The following is a 19,853-nucleotide window of genomic DNA, read 5'->3' on the forward strand; positions in this document are numbered from 1 at the left end:
CGTCAACAGATTTGTGCTACTTCAGAGAGTACAAGTGGGAGAGAGAATCCTCATGGAGAAAGCCTTGTTGGCAGGCTCTTCACTTTTAAGCTGAGGGGTTCCAGCTCAGGCACCTCCATTGATTGCAACTCCTAAAACATCTACTACATCCCCTTCTGCAACTAGAGAGGGTGAGATAACGTATTATCAGCATAGCCATGATACACCGCCCCCAGGCCCATAACTCTTATAAATGGCAACATATGTAAAAGATAATCCAACAAGCTATTTGTACCTGCCAGCATTATCACTCACTTTTATATGGCCAGCTGTTGATACTTCCATCATCTCAAATGCTGTTTTGTATTTTGTTTGGTTTACAGAAAACCTGGAAAGATGCGTCAGTTACTTTATCAGAGAAGAAGATTCCAAGCAACCAGTTTGCACCAGGGTTCCTCCATTTTTCACCTAACAGCCAGCTGTTGGCATCAGTGGCTAAGGATGGAGTATTGTTTATCCGTGATGCTGTTACTTTGGTAGGCATCAGTGCACGGGTCTCATTAAACCTAAGTTGATCAGAGCAGTCGGGAGTTACTGTATGGATCAGTGTAATGAAAGCAAATATATATATTGCTACAGAAAAAGACTTGCTACACTTGAAGAGAAAAGGAAATTGTATTATACAATTGACTAGTCTGATGTTTATTTTTATGATGGATGCTTTTATTTTCAGAGGTTGTGTGTGCGTGTGATCATTTGCTGCTTATTTTCTTCTACCGTAAATCTTCTGATCGATAATTTTGCTGCGTCACAGACATCTGAGACAACGGCTCAGCCCTCGGAGCTTATTCCAAGGCCTGAGTCAAAACTTGGCCCATCTTTTAAAACCACCCATTCTAGTGTCTTTTTAAACTCCTTAAATATTATTAAAGTTTTAGCCTAATACAAAGGAGTATGTTAAACCAGGGAGCCTAGTAACAGAATGTAGTGACATATTCCTGTAGAAAAACGTATTTGCTCCTGACCGTCTGCTATTGTTACTGTAACTCTTTCAGGAAACAGTTGCTCGGGAGCATTGCCATTCTTACCAAGGACAGGGAATTGGATCGTTGGCGTTTTCATTGGATGGCCAGTTCCTACTTGTCAGTGGCGTGAATGATGGTACCCTTGTGTGCCTGAAATGGAAGTATGTGTAAGATTAACTGATTATATTGATGATATGAATACTGGTGCCCAAACACACTAATTTCTGCATGCTTTAGGCAATCTGTTTTATTATGTGGAAGTTAGTTTTATTGTCTTCTGTCCAGACAGCTAGTATACAACCTAACAGCAGCAGTCCGTGATGATTACCAAACCTGGGCAGTTAATTAGCTGAAATCACTTGACTAAGCTGATGAGTCCAGCTATGGCTTTAGTTCAGTCTTAGGACTATCTTCAGGATTTAGTTATATAGAGCACCTTACGGCTCAAATAAAAAACTCAGGGAAGATAGACTTTGATGAATAAAAGTAATTAAAAAGACAAAATGAAGGAAAATGTCCCCTTTTAGGAAATTACTGGCTTTAGGCCATTTTTAGACTATTCTGGGGTAAGTATTAGAAAAGTGGTTTCTTTCCCATGGTGGAAACGGCAAACAGATATTGTTATTTCACAGAAACATTTTGATGCTCCTCCTTGTCAGTCATACCAGAGAGGCCAAGGATTGAATGGGCTTTGCATATTGACTTCCCTTCCTCTCACCATAGAGGTTGTCCCATCAGATCATTAAGAATATAAAATCATTGCGATTAGGTACATACACATAGTGACCAGTTCCTCTATATCTTGGGCAGCTGCATCCCCTAGTGCATATTGTCTGTCCTTTGTTTTCTAGACTACAAGACCTCTGGGCAGGAACTTTTATAGTATTTCTGTCTTGTACAGCCCTGAATATACTGTTAGAGAATCCTATCTAACCATGCCATATCCATTCTGAGAACTTTATTCTCCAGTGCTGTAAATCTGACCCCTTTAGCAGCCTTAAAACAAATAAATTTAAAGGCAGAATAATATAGTTCATTGGTCCTTGGCCTTTCCCATAGTGTGACCCCATATCGCAACAGAAAAAAGCCTTGGCATCCCCATTCCATCTAGTTATAAAGAAAGGAAATGTAGTTGTAACTCATAAAAAAACTTGATCCCCCCCTGCTTGAGAACTTGTGATATCGTTGTGTTTACTTAGCTGTTTGCAATAATATGTGGTTGTAACTAAGCTTTAGAAGGAGGCATGCAGAAGCGTTGAAAGGTTACAATGGAAAAGTTACTGGCCTAGTCAATAGGGGGATAGCTGTAGACCTGATATTTGCAGATTTATGTTGTATGTTGATAGTAAGACATTTGCCATAGCCCCGCATGACATTCTCATAAACAAACTAGGGAAATCTGTTTTAGATGAAATTACTATAAGGTGGGTACACACCTGGTTAAAAGACCATACTCAAAGCCTAGTTCGCTGTCAAACTGAGAAGACTTACCTAGTGGTATGCTGCAGGGGTCTGTCCTGGGCCTGGCACTAGTCAACATTTTCATTAATGTCTTGAATAAGGGAGTGGGGTGTATGCTTATAAAACTTGCAGATGACACCAAGCTGGGAGGAGCTGCAAGCACTTTGGAGGACAGGATTAGAATTCAAAATGGCCTAAATAAATTGGAGAATTGGTCTGAAATCAACAAGATGAAATTCAGTAAAGACAAGTGCAAAGTACTACACTTCGGAAGGAAAAATCAAAGGAATAAATACAAGATGGGGAATAACTGGCTAGGTGGTAGTACTGCTGAAAAGGATCTGGGGGTTATAATGGCTCAAAATTGAATACGAGTCCACAGTGTGATGCAATTGCGAAATAGGTTAATATCATTCTGGGGCATATTAACAGGAGTATTGTATGAAAGACCTGGGAAATAATTGTCCTGCTCTACTCAGCACTGGTGAGGCCTCAGCTGGAGTATTGTATCCAGTTTCGGGTACCACACTTTAAGAAAGCTGTGGATAAATTATAGAAAGTCCAGCAGAGAGCAAAAAAAGATAAAAGGGTTAGAAAACCTGATCTATATGGAAAGGTTAATAACACTGGGTATGTTTAGTCTTGAGAAAAGACGACAGAGGGAGGACCTGGTAACAGTCTTCAAATATATAAAGTGCTGTTATAAAGAGGACAGTGATCAATTGTTCTCCGTGTCCACTGAAGCTAGGACAGGAAGAAATGGGCTTAATCTGCAGCAAGGTAGATATTAGGGAAAACTTTCTAACTATAAGGATAAGGTTAAGCATTGAAATAGGCTTCCACGTGAGGTTGTAGAATCCCCATCAGTGGAGGGTTTTAAGAAAAGGTTAAACAAACACCTGTCAGGAATGGTGTAGGCATAATTGGTCCTGCTTCAGCACAGAGAGCTGGCCTACATGTTCTCTGAAGGTCCCTTCCAGCCCTACATTTCTATGATTAAAGATTTAGCTTGAAATTCAACCCCACACAGAGAACCTGCTCCGTTCACCCAATGGATACACATAAGACTTGTGTAGGGAGTGGCAGGTATAGTAGGGATCTCTTTATGCCACTGAATACTATACATGTGGGCTCCCTGCCAGCCAGCCCCAAATAGGCCATTTGGAAGAGGCTCACTGGATCCATACTTACATGAACTCATGTAAGTCTCATGTAGCACCGCAGAGGCTCAGCCACAGGGAAAGGCCACCATATATCATGGGAGGTGAAGTCCAGCTGGGGAGCAGAGCCCATCGTGTGGAATGGAGTTATGAGGGACCTGGAACTAAAACTCCCATAAGGCACCACAGAGGCATGTTTTGACATTTCCAAATCATAATTTTTCAGAATTTTTCATGCTGTGAAAAATTTCAGTAGTTTGACCTTTAGTCCCACTTCGGGGTAAAAACACTGAAATGCCTGTACTGGAATTTCCTGTGGGACAGAAACTCCATATTTCAATCAGCTTAATATATTGTAATAAATGGTTTTAAATTCTTCAGCCTTTTCCATAATACACAGAAAAACATGTCAGTTCCCCCTTTTTACCAACAGGACTGGAGACGATGAAATTAAGGAAGCTACTGATTATTGGCGACTCATTCTCGCCATTCTGAACAACTCAATTTACAGTGAAAATACTGTTTTAAAGTCCATGGCGGAATGGAACATTGCTACAGAGTCCCTACTGGAATCATCCTTGGAAAAGGAATCTCAGGTTTGAAACTTTTTAAAAATTTGAAACAAAAAATTCTTGTCTTTAAAGGGTGGAAAAGATTTTGATAATTCTTGAGATGAAATTTGATCCACCATTACAAATGTGTAAAGTTTATTGTATCCTGACACAGTGCTCTGCCCCTAGGAGAGTTTCTAGGCGAAAGGGGGAAAACCCCAGAGATGAAATGGTCTTGGTTTAATTATTTTACTTCTGGAATAGAAATCTCATGAAAATGAAAATAGTTTTAGGGACCAAGGTGTTCACATGTCCTCAGATTTCACTAGATCTATTCAAATCTGCCATAGACAATTGGATTTATTAACGTCAGACTTATTTTTTATTGTGATGATGCAAAACAGTTTTTTCCAGGTTTAATCTGGACTATAGTACATATGCCTGGTAGCAAGAGTTTGCAGGTTCAGACTCTAACACAGCTGTTACCAAAGAGATGAGAAGAACATTGTGATACATCTTCTGATAAAGGACTCCTTAGGAATTTACCTGAATTTTTCAATCTGCTATCTTCAGTTTTCTCTTGTTGTCTCTGAATATTCATATTTGAGGCAGCTTTTATAAAAGGTGTGAAGTATGAATAAAGGATTGAGTGGAATATGTATTGTCTGAACTAGGCATTGTGGAAACAGGTCTGTATAAATGCCTGTCTTAAAATTTTAATGTCAGGAAATGCCCCAGAAGAAACCAAGTGTGGAGGTGACGGATGAAGATAGCTACCACAACCTGAACATACTCAGTACTGATGAAATGACATGGCTCAACCAGAAAGTTCAGAAGGTACTTTTATAGAACAGGCACCAACCAGGGCCAAAATATTCAAAAATGACTAGGGATTTTGGATGCCTCACCTTTGGGGACCTAATTTTCAGAGAGTGGATACTCAACACTTTCTGGAAATCAGGCCCCTTAAAGGTGTTGAAAGTTGGGTACCCAAAATCACTAATCATTTTTTAAAATCTTGGCCCAGGATTGTAAGTTCTTTGGGGCAGGAACTGTTCCTTTGTTATATGTTGTAGTGGCAGCACAATGGGGCCTCTACACATGACTGCGGTAAAAATACTAAAAAATAAGACTCTATGACAACTGGAGCCATTGAGCAGCAAGCTAATTATACTGAAGTCCAGAAAGATTTTCTAAAAATATGAGTCAGAAACTTGCACAAATGGATCAGCATCAGAAACCAAGCAAATGTGCTTCCTTCTTCCATGAGCCATCATCCCAAATTTCGCCGCATTGTTAAATCAATACTTAGGATTGTCAGCTACATCGGAAAGACCTTGGGGTTGTTCCAGGCCAATGTTGGAGTAACACTCTTTGCAAAGAAAGGACCATATTTTAAAAAGACAGAAACGCCTCGCAGGGCTAAGGGTGGGAGGAGAGGAGATGTAGAGCTTGGTTAACCTGGCAACTGCTGATTTTATTGTTATTATATATAGTTTTCAAACACACAAATATGTGGCTGGTGAATGGTCCTCATGTAAGCTAGAGCTCTGTGTTTTCAGGGGAGGGGAGTAAACAAAGGAAATGCCTGACAGATATCAGTGTCTTCCTGGGTGATCTCAGGAAAGAGCACTGTTCCTCATAGGGCTGACTGAGGGCTTTTAGATTATGGAGTCCATCTCACATCAGGATCACGCCTACCCAGTTGCCATTAATGGCAATCGGGCTGTGTAAAGTTGTGAATCCACTTTGAAGAAGAGGAAGGAGGGAGCAAATTCCAGAGCCACTGAGGTGCAGAGGAATTTTGTAAAATTTCCCCTAAGTGATCAATCTGCAAAACTGTAGAACCCAACAGGCCACCGTAGCTTCCAGAATGAGTATGATCTGTTAATTCACTTCACTTCACATTAGCCCAAAGGAAATGTTTGTTTCCTTTAGAATCCACTAGTATAAGGCTAGGTTACGCTAAAAGGACTTGTTTCTAAAACCTTTGATTATCAGATCAGATTAGATGCTCCTGTGCTTTCTGACACCTGAGGCAGCCCAGTGTTTCCACCTCTGTATGTCAATTCCCAGTTTCTTGCTGCATCATAATCTGTTTCCATGGCATTGGCATCTTTCTCAATAGTTTTCTCATGTCACCTGTTGTCTCTCTCTTTTCCATCTTCTAACAAGGGCTTGTCTAGGAATATGTTTTTTTGACAACTGTACAACATCTCCAAACCACTTCAGTCTTCTTTCTCAAATCAGTTTCTCTACAGTCTGTTGACCAGTCCTTTGTAACACATCAGTGTTGATTATTTTATCCTGCCAGCAGACACCAAGTATTCTCCACAGATATCTCTGATGGAATGTGTTAAGTTTCCTATTGTGAGCTTCTAGCATTTGCCAAGTTTCAGAAGCATACAACAATGTGAGTATCACAAATGACATTATATAACTTGATCTTGGTTCTTGTGTGAATCTCTTTATTTTTCCAGATATTTGCCAATCTTGAAAAGCTCCTCTTGCCTTTCCACTTCTTGCTTCTCCTTATGGAGTTGCCCACCAGCACTGAATGTGCCTCCAAGATATACATGGTTGTTAACCATGTCGTACTTTTCACTATCAGTCACATACCCACCATCATTGCCAACTCTTCATTCAGCGATCATGACTTTAATTTTCTTTTGGCGGAGTCTTAATCCTACTTTGGCAGACTCACATTTGACATTGATGGTAGTCTTTTTCATGGCACCATCACCTGTGTCCAACAGAACAATGTCATCTGCAAAGTTTAGATCTTGAAGTTTTACTCTATTCCACATAACTCCTTTATCGTCCTTTGATATTGCTCATTTTATCACATAATCTATAACAATGCAGAAAAGAAGGGGTGATAAAATGCAATGCTGCTGTACTTCAATGACCATATCAAACTGATTGGTCTCTCCACCTTCTGTACTTACACAGTATTTTGAATCTTCATACAGCATTGTGATTGGTGACACTATCTTTCTAGGATACCGATATTGTCTCAAGATCTTCCATAATGACTCTCTGTGAATGCAGTCAAAAACTTCGGTGAAATCTATAAAATTCGAGACTAATCTTTTCTGATAAACAAGCCCTTTCTCAATCAGTCATCTCAGGATAGAGAGGTGATCTATACATGATCTTTCGGTTTGAAGCCTGCTTGCTCATTTTGCAATTTTTCATCTATATCCAGTTTGATTCTGATCAATAGTACATGACAGAACACTTTCCCACATACTGAAAGTAGTGTTATTCTTCACCCATTATCTCACACCATTTGTTGGCAATTTACAGATCACACCTTTCTTCCAACCCTCTGGATAGAATTATTTTCTCCCAAACTGTATTAGAAAGTTTTTTGCATTTCATGTAGTACCACATCCTCCCTAGCTTTAAGCATTTCCGCAGTTGTCTTATCTTGACCAGATGCTTTGCTATTTTTCAGCTGCCTAATTGCTTCCTTTATTTATGCTTCTAAAATTTCTAGCAGTGACATATTTAATTCTTTACCTTCTTTGCATCCATCGATTAGTATTGTTGGTTCTGGCTGGTTAAGTATTTCATTAAAATGTTCTCACCATCATTTATTTTGTTTTACTTTCATTGTTAACAATCTTTCATCTTTTGATTTTATAATACCACTGTGTCTCTGCAATCGTAATGACAAATTGCCTACATCTGAAATAGTTTCTTAGGCCTGGTCTACACTGGGGGGGGATCGATCTAAGATCCACAACTTCAGCTACGAGAATAGCATAACTGAAGTCGACGTATCTTAGATAGACTTAGAATCACTTACTTCGCGTCCTCGCGGCACGGGATCAACGACTGCAGCTCCCCCATCGACTCCGTTTCCGCCTCTCGCCATCGTGGAGTTCCGGAGTCAACGGCAGAGCAATCGGGGATCGATTTATCGTGTCTACACTAAACGCGATAAATCGATCCCTAATAGGTCGATTCCTACCCGCCGATCTGGCGGGTAGTGTAGACGTACCCTTAGTCACCTCTCACTGATGCTTCTTCAGCTTCTCTTGCTTTTTCATCAAACTATTCTTTCTTATCTATCCAACATGACTTTTTTTACTTCTTTATCTTTCTTTACATATTCCTGTTGTAATGTACATTGTTCTTCTTGTTATGTTGCCTGTACTTTCCTCTTTTTTAAGCCTTTTCTTTCCTCAGTCAGTTTCCATGCGCCTGACTATTCACTTTTCTTTCCTTGGTCATCTCGGTCCACAACTCCCAGAAAACATCTTTGAAGTGAGCCCATCGTTCCTGTGTATTAGCATTCATTAACCACCACTCCTGAAATCCCCTTATGAGCTGGATTTTTAAAACCTTCCTGATTTCTGGGTCAAACATCTTCTTCACATCAAATACCATCTCTCTTTTCTTCTTGGAATAAAGCTAAAAAGACAACCTAACTGTTCAGATGAAAACGTATTGGTAACTTCTTACATCAGCACTTGTAAAAGATCGAATATCCAGCAACGATCTTCTCTGCGGTCTGCTGATGGCAATGTGATCCAGTTGTTTCTCAGTCATTTCATCATTTGACTTTCATGTTAGTTTGTGTTTTCTATGATGAGGGAAAAGTGTCCCTCAATGCATAGATTATATATGCTGCACAGTTTAATGCATCTTTTGCTGTTGTCTGTCCGTTCCTTAATTCCAGGTTTTAAATGTGTAAAACGTTTGTATCCAAAGTTGTCAAAACCAACTTGGGCATCATAACACCCAGAACCAAAATAATATCATTAGCATAAACCTGGTTTAGCACGTCTTGCAACTTGTTGTAGAATATCTGTTACTTGTCCATCAGGATCCTGGTAGGTGTGTAACACTGGATGATAATTGTTTTAGCGTGTTTGTAATACAACATGCCCTTATAATTTGTGAATTGACTGGTGTAAACGTGTTGCCTTTTTGTCGAGGAGTATTTGTACTCTGTGTCAATGTCATCTTGCCTTAAACAGAATACTGTGATGCCCTCTGAATGGAGTCTTCCACAACCTGCCCATCTCATTTTGCTCCACTTCAGGAATACTAGTATTAAACTGAGTCATTTCTCTGACTACCTGACTCAATTTGCCACTGTCTTACATGGTTCTTACATTCCAGTGCTCAATTCTAGTTTTAATTTTAACTGCTCACATCTCTTGTTTCAAGTGATGAAGTCCCTCACAGGTTTTGTCCACCGCTTTCATTCTTCCATTCAGACTCATTCATTGTCAATTTGATTCCAAAAAGCCAATCGGATTCCATAATCTCCTCCAAATTGACTAGTTCAAACAGATTTTTGTAGCTGGATTGTTTCAATAACTAGTGATTTTTTTACGTGGAGTGGTAGTTAACCCGACTCACAACTGTAGGTCCCATGGCTACTAATTCAGTATATTCTGAACAGCCCATCCTATGTATGAGGTTCCCTCTTCCACCACCTGAGAGACGAGTCTGGTAGCTTGGAATGCCCCAGGTGAAAAAAATCTTTGCTGCCATGAGCAATCCTCTTAATTTCAAGGGGAGTTCTCCTGTGAGTTAGGATTATTCTTGTGAATAAGGACTACAGAATTGGGTCCAACAAGATGTTTGGGTGTTGTTTGTTATTTGCAATCAATAATCCCATGGGGGGGGGGGGGGGCGGTGATTGGGTGCCTGGATGGGCCACACTGAGGATGGCATACTAGGGACACACTGCAAGGAATAGGGCAGCCAATCCCCAAAACTGGTGGCTTATTCTATAATTAGATTCACCAAGCCAGTAACAAAACAGCATCTGTAATACCACACTGGTCACCAGGAAGCCAAATCCAGTCCCCGTTAAGCATTCCAGCCCTTAACTTCCATCCAGACAACCAAATCTAATATAGTGAGTGGTTACTGAAAACCTGGTTCACCAGTCCCAAAAGATCAGACATGGATCCCCCAGTCAATATGAGTCTCAGATCTTACCCAATAATCACACTGATGCCAATCCTTTAGTAACTAAAACTAAAGGTTTTAATAATAAAAGGGAAAGAAAGAAAAGAGTTGCAAAAGGTTAAAAGACTAATATACATACAAATATGGGTAAAGTCCTTAGGTCAATTTCATAGCAGAGACGGTGCGGCTGCTGATGTTTAAAAGTCTTTCTGGAATCAATTTAAAAGGTTATAGTCCAATAGGTGGTCCAGGAGTATCGTCTGTTCCAGTTCTTCCATGAGAATTCCAGGGTAAACCTGGAGACCAAAGTCTATGGGTTTTTTTAGACCATCCCTGTTAAAATTTAAGCAGACCTGAAATGGCGAGATCAAGCCTATGGCTATCCTTTATAGCTCCCTAGCAAGCTGACAAGCCTTTTGTCACAGCAGGATTATTGCTTTGAAGCTAATCATCTGTTTACTCTGCATACACTGGTAAATTAGTTGCATTCATTCACATAATGCAATTAGCCGGTACTTCATTATAGCATTAAGCTGAAGACAATGTAAATAATATTATTAGTTTCTTGCAGTGTTTTACATCTTTGATCTTAAGGTTAACTGAACCATCCGCATGCATAATATAATGCAATTAAGACGTGAAAGGGAATTAGCATCTACAAACTAATCTGGTTACATTGTTAAACTTCTAACAAGATATAGGTAAACACAGACAAATACACTTAGCATCTATCCTTCTCTAACAATACAGGCAAACATTAAAAATTCTAGTCTACTTAACATGCCTTTGATAACTATCTGTAAGGAATGGTTCTGTTTACCATTGCAATACCCATTTGATAGCTCCTTAAGAGTTGCTTACAGGTCACCTAGCTTGCTGGTTGTTAATCCTTCACTGGTTCAGTGTTATTGGGGGGAAGGACGTTACGTGATTTATTTCCTCAATAGATAATCTGTTTAGTCATTTCATTTCTTTTCTTGTTCTACTTTCTTCCTTCAATCATATATTTATTGCACCTAGGCCATCAAAGAAGAGATCAAGAAGTTTGCTGACAAGAGGAAAGAACTGAAAAAAGGAATTAAAAAGCTCCGTAAAACTGTGAGTGTTTGAGACTGTTCACAAGTTGCTTCCAGGGAAATTGGTTCCACCTGCCACCTTTAGTTTGCTTCCACGGATGCTTTAATAATACCTACCAGCTCTAGGCTCCAAGCCCTGAGCAAGGCATAGCACATAGGTGCGCTGCACTAGGAGCATACCAGGAACCAGACTTGAGTTCCCCTTTTACTTCAAAAGGGGAGTGTAGTAGGTCCTAGCCGGGGCTCGACCCTTCCGGACAGGAGGGGAGCCACACCGACTCACTACTGTGGGAACAAGCAGTCAGTTAGTCCCGAGACTCCGGCTCTTTAGTGCAGAGTCGGAGCCACCACAGTTAAAGCTCAGGCCCTTGACTGCAGGGGCTGAGCGAGCAAATAGATCAGAGCCCAGGCCCTGGATCAGAGCGGGGCAAACACAGTTAGCTCAGGCCCTTGGTTGCAGGGGCTGAGCGAGCAGGCAGTCAGAGCCCAGGCCCTGGATCAGGGCGGGGCAAACACAGTTAGCTCAGGCCCTTGGTTGCAGGGGCTGAGCGAGCAGGCAGTCAGAGCCCAGGCCCTGGATCAGGGCGGGGCAAACACAGTTAGCTCAGGCCCTTGTTGCAGGGGCTGAGCGAGCAAATAGTTCAAAGCCCAGACCCTGGATCAGGGCGGGGCAAACACAGTTAGGCTCAGGCCCTTGTTGCAGGGGCTGAGCGAGCAAATAGTTCAAATAAGGTACGCCTAGGCTTCTGTAGCCGAGCGTTGGGTGAGGGGGAAGCCTGCCACCCGTGCGGAGGGTGGCAGGGGGGAACGCAGGCCCACCCACTCCACTGCGTTCCAGCCCGGGGCCCTAACAGCGGTTGCTGCCGCTGCTGGTCAGTGGGGTATCCAGACCGCAACACACTGACATAGGCTCACACTCAGTTACAGCCGGACCGGGGTCGGCTACCCCCGGGCTACTTCCGTGATCCCCCTCAAAGCCTACCTCGGTCGTTGCGCCGGGATCGGGCCAGTCCACCTGCATGGGCTCCTCTCTGCCCGGGCTCGGCGGCAAGTCTGGTAGCTCTGCCGGGAAGTCCGGCCAATGGTCCTCAGGCGGCTCCTCTGGATAGCAGCAGGGGCGAAGGGGTTCAGGTCCAGTCTCACCCTCAGGGTTAGTGGGGGGCGGTTCCCAGGGATTCTCCCAGTAGCGGGCGTGAACGGGCTCCGGCGGCTCCTCCTCGTAGCGGGCCCGGGGTAGCTCAGGCCAGCTAGGGTCCAGGCCTCGGTCTTCGACGGTCTCCTGGCCGGGAGCTCCCGGCCGCACGTCTGCTCCCTCCGGTGGCTGGCCGCCGACTGAGCTCTGGCGGCCGGCCTTTATACTTCCTGTCCCGCCCCTTGACTTCCGGGGGGCGGGGACAGGCGGTGGTGGTCCCACCCACTCTGGTGCCTGCACGTGGGCTCCCTCTTCCGGACAGGAGGGGAGCCACACCGACTCACTACAGGGAGTAATTTGTGTCAGTCCTATGTCTTGTGCAATGTCTCTTTAAAAATGCCTGCTGTCAAATAAAAGAAATGGATATTTATTAGTACTAATATTTATATAAGTGATTTTCACTTTACTCAAAATAAATACATTTTCTTTACAAAGTTGGCAAACTCATACTCATGTTATGAAAGGTATTCAAGTTACATGAATTAAGACAACCATACAAAAATGCAAATAAGCTATTTCTTTTAAGTGCTCATAGCCAGAATACTGAGCGTGCTGTACAATAAATAATCATTCTTAAAAGGAACACAGATACTAATTTCAAATGTCACATCTAAACCAGCATAAAGAAAGAGGAACAAAAATATTATATATATATATATATATATATATATATATATATAAACCCCCATGTATATACAGCTCTTCAGCTGAGATTGTGAAATCTACATGAGGGTAGTTAAAAGTTTGGTAATTTATAGAACAGCTCTTATCTGAGGGTACGTCTACACTGGAAACTTCAACGTGCTGCCGCGGGAATGCTTTGAAGTGCGAGTGTGGTCGCGCGCGAGCGCTGGGAGAGAGGAGCTCCCAGCGCTCGGAGCCTGTCTATACTAGCACTTTAAAGCGTTCAGACTTGCTGCGCTCAGGGGGGTGATTTTTCACCCCCCTGAGCCAGCAAGTTAGAGCACTCTAAAATGTAAGTGTAGAAAAGCCCTTGATACACAGTTCTAATAATGTGCTAGAAAATAGTATTCCTTCTATTCATGTACAGCTGAATTCACTTTTGCTCCTTGTACTTTTTTAATAAAATTCAGATTCAGGAAATGATGTTTGAAAATGAACAGGTGCCTGATATTGAAAGACTGGACCAGCAGGAATTCAACCTGGACATCGAAGAACAGGAAAGGCTGCAGGCGGAGAGTGAACAAGAAGTGGCCAGGGTATGGTAGAATGGCGTGAAAATGTTTTAAATGATAGGAATGGAAGGGAGAGAGGATTAGGTAGGAACAAAGAGAGAGAGAGCACGAAAGGAGCAAATCCAAGCAGAAAAGTTTGTAAGGTGTTAAATTAAGTAGCAGCCTAAATGTGATTGCCCCACTATCATTAAATAAATACATACATTAGCATTACAAAAGATCTCCTTGAAGTGAATGGATCGGGTTGGTTATTGAACCGATCTTGCAGTCAAAAAACAAATTTGTGTCTTGGTCTGTGCCAAGAACTACTGAGTTCTAACCTCTGACTTTCCCACAGTGACCTTGGGCACATCACTTAACCTCTCTGCCTTTTTCTGCTGTAAAATGTTTAATATTTGTGGTGTGGTTTGATGATGCAAAGTACTACAGTGTTTTTAGTGCCGAGTACTAGTAATGCAGAATGTCTGCGATGTTTACTTGAGGGACCCATTGAAAATTGCTTTATTTTGCATCCTATACTTCTTTCTCTCTCCGCCCTCTCCTCTCCCCCCCCCCCCCGACTCCTCCCCAAAATCCCAAAAGGTAAGGAAGGCGATTGAGATGGAGAATCTAGCTAAATGCTATCTGCGTGACATCATCAAAAAGGAATGCTGGGACTCCATGTCCATAAAAGGTCGTGCAATTAAGGTAACTTCTACTGTCACCTTATTTCATACTTTCCCCTGTAGTTTGGGACTCATAAAGGTATTGAGGCTAAGTATGCAGGAAGTTTACCACAATCTGGGCTTGCAGAGCATATGGGAAAGAACTTGCTGCTTCCCAAAACACATACAACTAGAGCTGGGCGACTATTTTCAGGTCAGCCAGAAAACCAAAAGATCAGGAAAAATACCCAGTTTGGTTTTGAAAATGTTTGGAATTTGTCAGCAAAGTCTGTTCTGAGCCAGCTTCAGATAACATGTATGCATACATTCCCGCTTTGAACCTTTAGCACAGTTGCTAGAGCACCTGGCCAGGATGTGGGAGACCCAGGTTTGAATCCCCATTCTGGAGCAGGAACTTGAACTCAAAGCTCTCTCCTGCCAGGTGAGTGGGTTATACTGGGATGGGTTGCTCTGAATCTCTCCTGTTGAACCTGTTCCACTTTCTATGAATGCTTAAATATTCATTGGGCCAAAGAAAGATGCCCTGAGAACAACTGTATAGTCTAGTGATTACGCATCTGTGAGGTAGGAGATGTGGAGTCAAATTGAATCTACAAAAAGAAGAACAGGAGTACTTGTGGCACCTTAGAGACTAACAAATTTATTAGAGCATAAGCTTTCGTGGACTACAGCCCACTTCTTCGGATGCATCCGAAGAAGTGGGCTGTAGTCCACGAAAGCTTATGCTCTAATAAATTTGTTAGTCTCTAAGGTGCCACAAGTACTCCTGTTCTTCTTTTTGCGGATACAGACTAACACGGCTGTTACTCTGAAAATTGAATCTAGTTATACAGTTCTAATAATGTGCTAGAAAATAGTATTTCATCTATTCATATATAGAAACATTTACTTTTGCTCCTTGTTCTGTTTTTAATTTGTTTTATGTGAATCGACTGTAATCTATTCACTCATTTTTTCTAAAGGTTGCTCTCAAAAAAATTTTCTCAGCCAAAATTATCAGGTACAATTTGCAAATAGTTTTGAGTCAATCAAAACTGCATTTTTCAGTAAATAACTATTAATGTGAAAAAATTTACCCAGCTCTACATACAAACCTTTCGATATCCCCCCCACCCCGAGTTTGGAGAACTGCGCAGTTCTGAGTTGGAGGAGCATTGGGTGTTGATTTGCAAACAAGCAACCCTGAAATTCCACTTTGTTACAGAATTCCTTTATGCAGCTTGCTAGAACAAGGAGCTTCTGAAGTAGATTAGCATTTACCAAAGCTAACTGGTATTATATTTGTATTATTTGTTAAGTGCTGCTAGAAACACAAAGAAAGGCAACTCCCACCCCAACTGAGCCTATAAATTAAATAGAAGAACAATGATTGGACAAATAAAAAGAAGATCTCAGACGATCCCAAAGATAGGGCAAACCTAAGCCTCAATCCTGCACTCTAATTCCAGTAAAACTCCCTGAGTAAGGAGCACAGGGTCAGGTTCTTGAGTGTTGTTTTTTTTTTTTTTAATTTTGAAGACATTTAAATCAACTTTATTTTAACTTCTCAAGACCCTCCAATATTTTGTATTCCTTATGATTACTCCTCAATTTTATTCATAGCAATAAAGCCAAGTCACTGTAACTGTTTACCAACTTGTTGGAGAACAGCTGAACTAAATGGTGTTTTAACTGGGGAAATTTTATTCTAGCCTTTTTTTCTCATTTTACAAGTGCTTCCATGCAGCCTATAAGGTGACGAATTACCCAATGAAAGAACGTAGTAAAGAAGAGTTGGAAGCCTTGGAAAGGGTACTGCAGTTAAAGAAGATTGAGTCAGCTGATCTTAAGGTACAATCTCACTCCTCCAACTCCCCAAAAAAGTAGGAAAATATGTTAACTCTGGGCCTTCTTCAAGAGCATCTTAGCTATGCTTAAACAGGTAGGCGTTTGTTTCTAAGCTCCATTAGTAGCCCAAATAAAAGGCATTGTTTATTTTAGTACAAAAATATATTTCATTTTAAGCATTTCGTCTACATCCTAGAATTAGGGGTTAATTGTAGAATTGTCCCTCTTGAACTGATTACTTTTAGGAATCCTATTAGCTATAAATGGAAGGACTAAGGGGCCTTTTCTACACAAATGATTCTGAGATAATAATGTATACAGTTGATCAACCTGCTGTGTTTTTGGATATTCAGATTCGGAAGGAGATTGTTGAGTTTCAGTCTCAGGCTGTACCACCTAAGGAGGAAGGGGAGAAGGTGGAAGAAGAAGCTGTGACTGATGAGAGCACCTCCAATTCCCTGATCGGGAGCCTGAGTGCTCAGTTTGGGGGAGACACCTCCATTTTGTACCACCAAATGGACCTGCACACCAGGGAGGAGAAGATTAATCAGATCATATTACTGCAGGTGACCTCTTCATACATTCATGTTATTGCATTGATACTATCACATATACAGGTTCTCAGCCAATCAGAGTTGCTGTTAGAGTCTCTCTCAGCAATATACTTTTCTGCTGAATGAAAGTTTTCCTTTTCCTCCCATCTCAGTACTCCACCCTTGTTTAAATCCCTAGATATCTCCGTTATTTAAGAACTCCTTACTAGATGCCTAAAAAGCCACAATCCCACAACTGAGGAAGAAAACTTTGCTGGTTAAAAAAACCGATATGGTTTAGAGGGGAAGTGAAGGTAGCTATACAAAATTAAAATATAATATATAGCAAATGGAAGAAAGGGGAAGTTGATAGAAATGAATATAAAGTATATGCTAGGAATTGTAGAACATTGATATGGGGAAACAAAGGGATACAAGGAGAAATCTATGGCCAGCAGAGTTAAGGACAATGAGAAGGAGTTTTTAAAATATATTGGGAACAAAAAGATCCTGACAATGATATTGTTCCCTTACTAGATGCAAATGGTTGAATTATCAATAATAATGCAAAAAATATAGAGGTGTTCTGTATTTGGGGAAAAACAGATTATATAGTCTCAACATATGGTGATAACACTCTTTCCATTCTCATCATATGGTGATAACACTCTTTCCATTTCACTAGTATCTCTCAGAAGCTGCGAAAGTGAGGCATTGTAAGATCAGCAGGTCCAGATAATTTGCATCCACGAGTTTTAAAAAAGCTGGCCGAGGAGCATGCTGGACCATTAATGATGCTTTTCAACCAGTCTTGGAGCACCAGGGAAGTTCAAGGAGACTGGAAGGAAGCTAGTGTGTCAGGTTTTTAAAAAGGATAAACAGGATGACTTGGGAAATTATAGGCCTGTCAACCTGACATCAATCCTGGGCAAGATAATGGAGTGGCTGATGTGGGACTCGATTAATAAGAAATTAAAGGCGGATAATGTAATCAATGCAAATCAGCATGGATTTATAGATGACAGATTCTGTCAAACCTGCTTTTTTTTTTTAAATGAAATTACAAGTTTAGTTGATAAAGGCAATCGTATGCACGTAATATACTTAGATTTCTGTAAGGCGTTTGACTTGGTAGCACATGACATTTTGTTTAGAAAACTTTAGCTGATAGGTCTCAAAATGTAATTGTAAAGGGGAAATTATCAGATGTGTTTCTGGGGGAGCCCCACAGGGATCAGTTCTTGGCCCTATCCTAGTTTTTATCAATTATCTGGAAGAAAACATAAAATCACTGATCAACTTTGCAGATGACACAAATCTTGGGGGAGTGGTAAATAATAGAGAGTCACGGGTCACTGATTCAGATTGGTCTGGATCTCTTTGTAAACTGGGTGCAAGCAAACAGTGGGCATTTTAATACAGCTAAATGTCCATGTATATACCTGTATAAGAACAAAGAATGCAGGCCATACTTATAGGATGCAGGACTCTATCCTGGGAAGTAGTGACACTGAAAAAGATTGGAAGGTTGTGGTGGATAATCAGCCGAACACGAGCTCCCAATGTGATGCTGTGGCCAAAAGAGCTAATGTGATCCTGGGATGCATAAACGGGAATCTCAAGTAGGAGTAGAGAAGTTATTTTATCTGTTTGTGGCACCGGGGCAACTGCTGCTAGAATAGTGTGTCCAGTTCTGGTGCCCTTAATTCAAGAAGGATGTTGATAAATTGGAGAGGATTCAGAGAAGAGCCATGACCCGACCCCCCTCAGTTCCTTCTCAACTATCCTCGGCCTGAGAGGAGATCCCAGCAGTGTGATAGCTGATATCTTTATTTACTGTGTAGAATAGTTAGATTAATGGTTTGTTTACTAGTTATATTTACTTACCCTTTTTCTTCCTCTATTATTTTTCTATAAAAATTTTTTTTCATGTATTTCTTACCCTTACCATAATTCATGTTCACACTCAGGGCTGAACTGCCATAGTTCAAGCCATGCCTGGTTCACTGGGCTTCAAGTGCTGCCTTTCCTGCCAGGAAGCGATCCTGGTATCGGACGGTCCTTTTCTATGCGTGCGATGCTTAGGTGAGACACACATCCCACAAAAGTGTTCTCACTGCAGCAACTTAAAGGCTTGCCAGGAAGGACAGAGACCTGCATCTAAAATGTATCCTTATGGCAAAGTCTCTGCACCCGGCATCTGATCCCAGCCAGCAGATCCCCTCTGGACAGCATTCTCCGGAGGCTTCACCCTCCTCTCAGAGGAAGGCTCATTCCTCACAAAAAGTAACAAGGAAAAGAGCAGCAACTTCTCCTTCTAAAGAGCCACCGAAAAAGAAGCAGTCTCTGGCTCATTCCTTATCCTCAGTATGGAGGATGGAGGCCTACTCTACACCTCAGAAAACTCAACAGATTTGTAAAGGTCCAGCCGTCCCAGATGGTCACACTAGCAACAATAATACCAGCACTGGAACAGGGAGACTGGTTTTCGGCCCTCGACCTCCAAGACGCCTATTTACATGTTACCATACACCCTGCTCACAAGAGGTTTCTCAGGTTTACTCTGAGAAGCTTATTTCCCTGCTGCCACTAGTCTGGTAATAGCGTCTCTCTCTCTCTCTCTCTCTCTCTCCCTGCTTGTCTCTGCCCAGAGGAGGGTTTTTTAAAGGCCTCAGGCAGCCCTTAATTGGATTCAGGTGTCCCTAATTGATCTGAGGTAACCCCTTCTCAGCTTGTAGGAAAAAGGGCCTTTAACATTCTAGGGCTAACATATCGGCCTTCCAGAACCCTTTTGCAGCTGTTCTGCCTGACTTTGTCACAATACAGACAACATTGCCTGCATGTTTTATATAAACCAACAGGGAGGGGTGCATTCACACTCCCTATGCACCGAAGCTATGGAACTATTGTTTATCCGGCACGTCAGAATCTCAGCCTCGACTTTCCAGGTCATCAAAATACTACTGCAGATACACTGAGCAGAGAATTTTCCTGGGATCATGAATGGGAACTAAACAATGTTGTCCTACAGAACATATTCTTCAAACACTGGGGTCACCCATCCATCGACCTTGTCACAACATCCCAGAACTACAAATGCCCACAATTCTGCTTGAGAGCAGGTTTGGGGCCCCAATCCCTGAGTGATGCCTTCCTCCTCAGCACCCCTGTGATACGTATTCCCCCGATCCCTCTGTTATCGAGGGTGATACACAAAATATGTACCAATAAGGCCAAAGTCATATTGATAG

General features: G+C 41.6%; 1 protein-coding gene across 4 annotated transcripts in view; it reads left to right on the top strand.

Moving 5' to 3' along the window:
* Positions 1–19,853, top strand: part of CFAP43 (cilia and flagella associated protein 43) — an 88,835-nt gene that overhangs the window by 37,517 nt on the left and 31,465 nt on the right. For all 4 annotated transcript variants that reach the window (XM_054036291.1, XM_054036294.1, XM_054036292.1 and 1 more), the window contains 9 exons: positions 363–515; positions 1,035–1,165; positions 4,059–4,221; positions 4,903–5,013; positions 11,134–11,211; positions 13,476–13,601; positions 14,160–14,264; positions 15,956–16,072; positions 16,423–16,635. In XM_054036291.1, coding sequence (XP_053892266.1) covers positions 363–515; positions 1,035–1,165; positions 4,059–4,221; positions 4,903–5,013; positions 11,134–11,211; positions 13,476–13,601; positions 14,160–14,264; positions 15,956–16,072; positions 16,423–16,635 — 1,197 coding nt within the window. The remainder of the gene's footprint in view (positions 1–362; positions 516–1,034; positions 1,166–4,058; positions 4,222–4,902; positions 5,014–11,133; positions 11,212–13,475; positions 13,602–14,159; positions 14,265–15,955; positions 16,073–16,422; positions 16,636–19,853) is intronic.

This window comes from Malaclemys terrapin, chromosome 7 (genome assembly GCF_027887155.1).
Source record: "Malaclemys terrapin pileata isolate rMalTer1 chromosome 7, rMalTer1.hap1, whole genome shotgun sequence".
NCBI classification, from domain to species: Eukaryota; Metazoa; Chordata; order Testudines; family Emydidae; genus Malaclemys; species Malaclemys terrapin.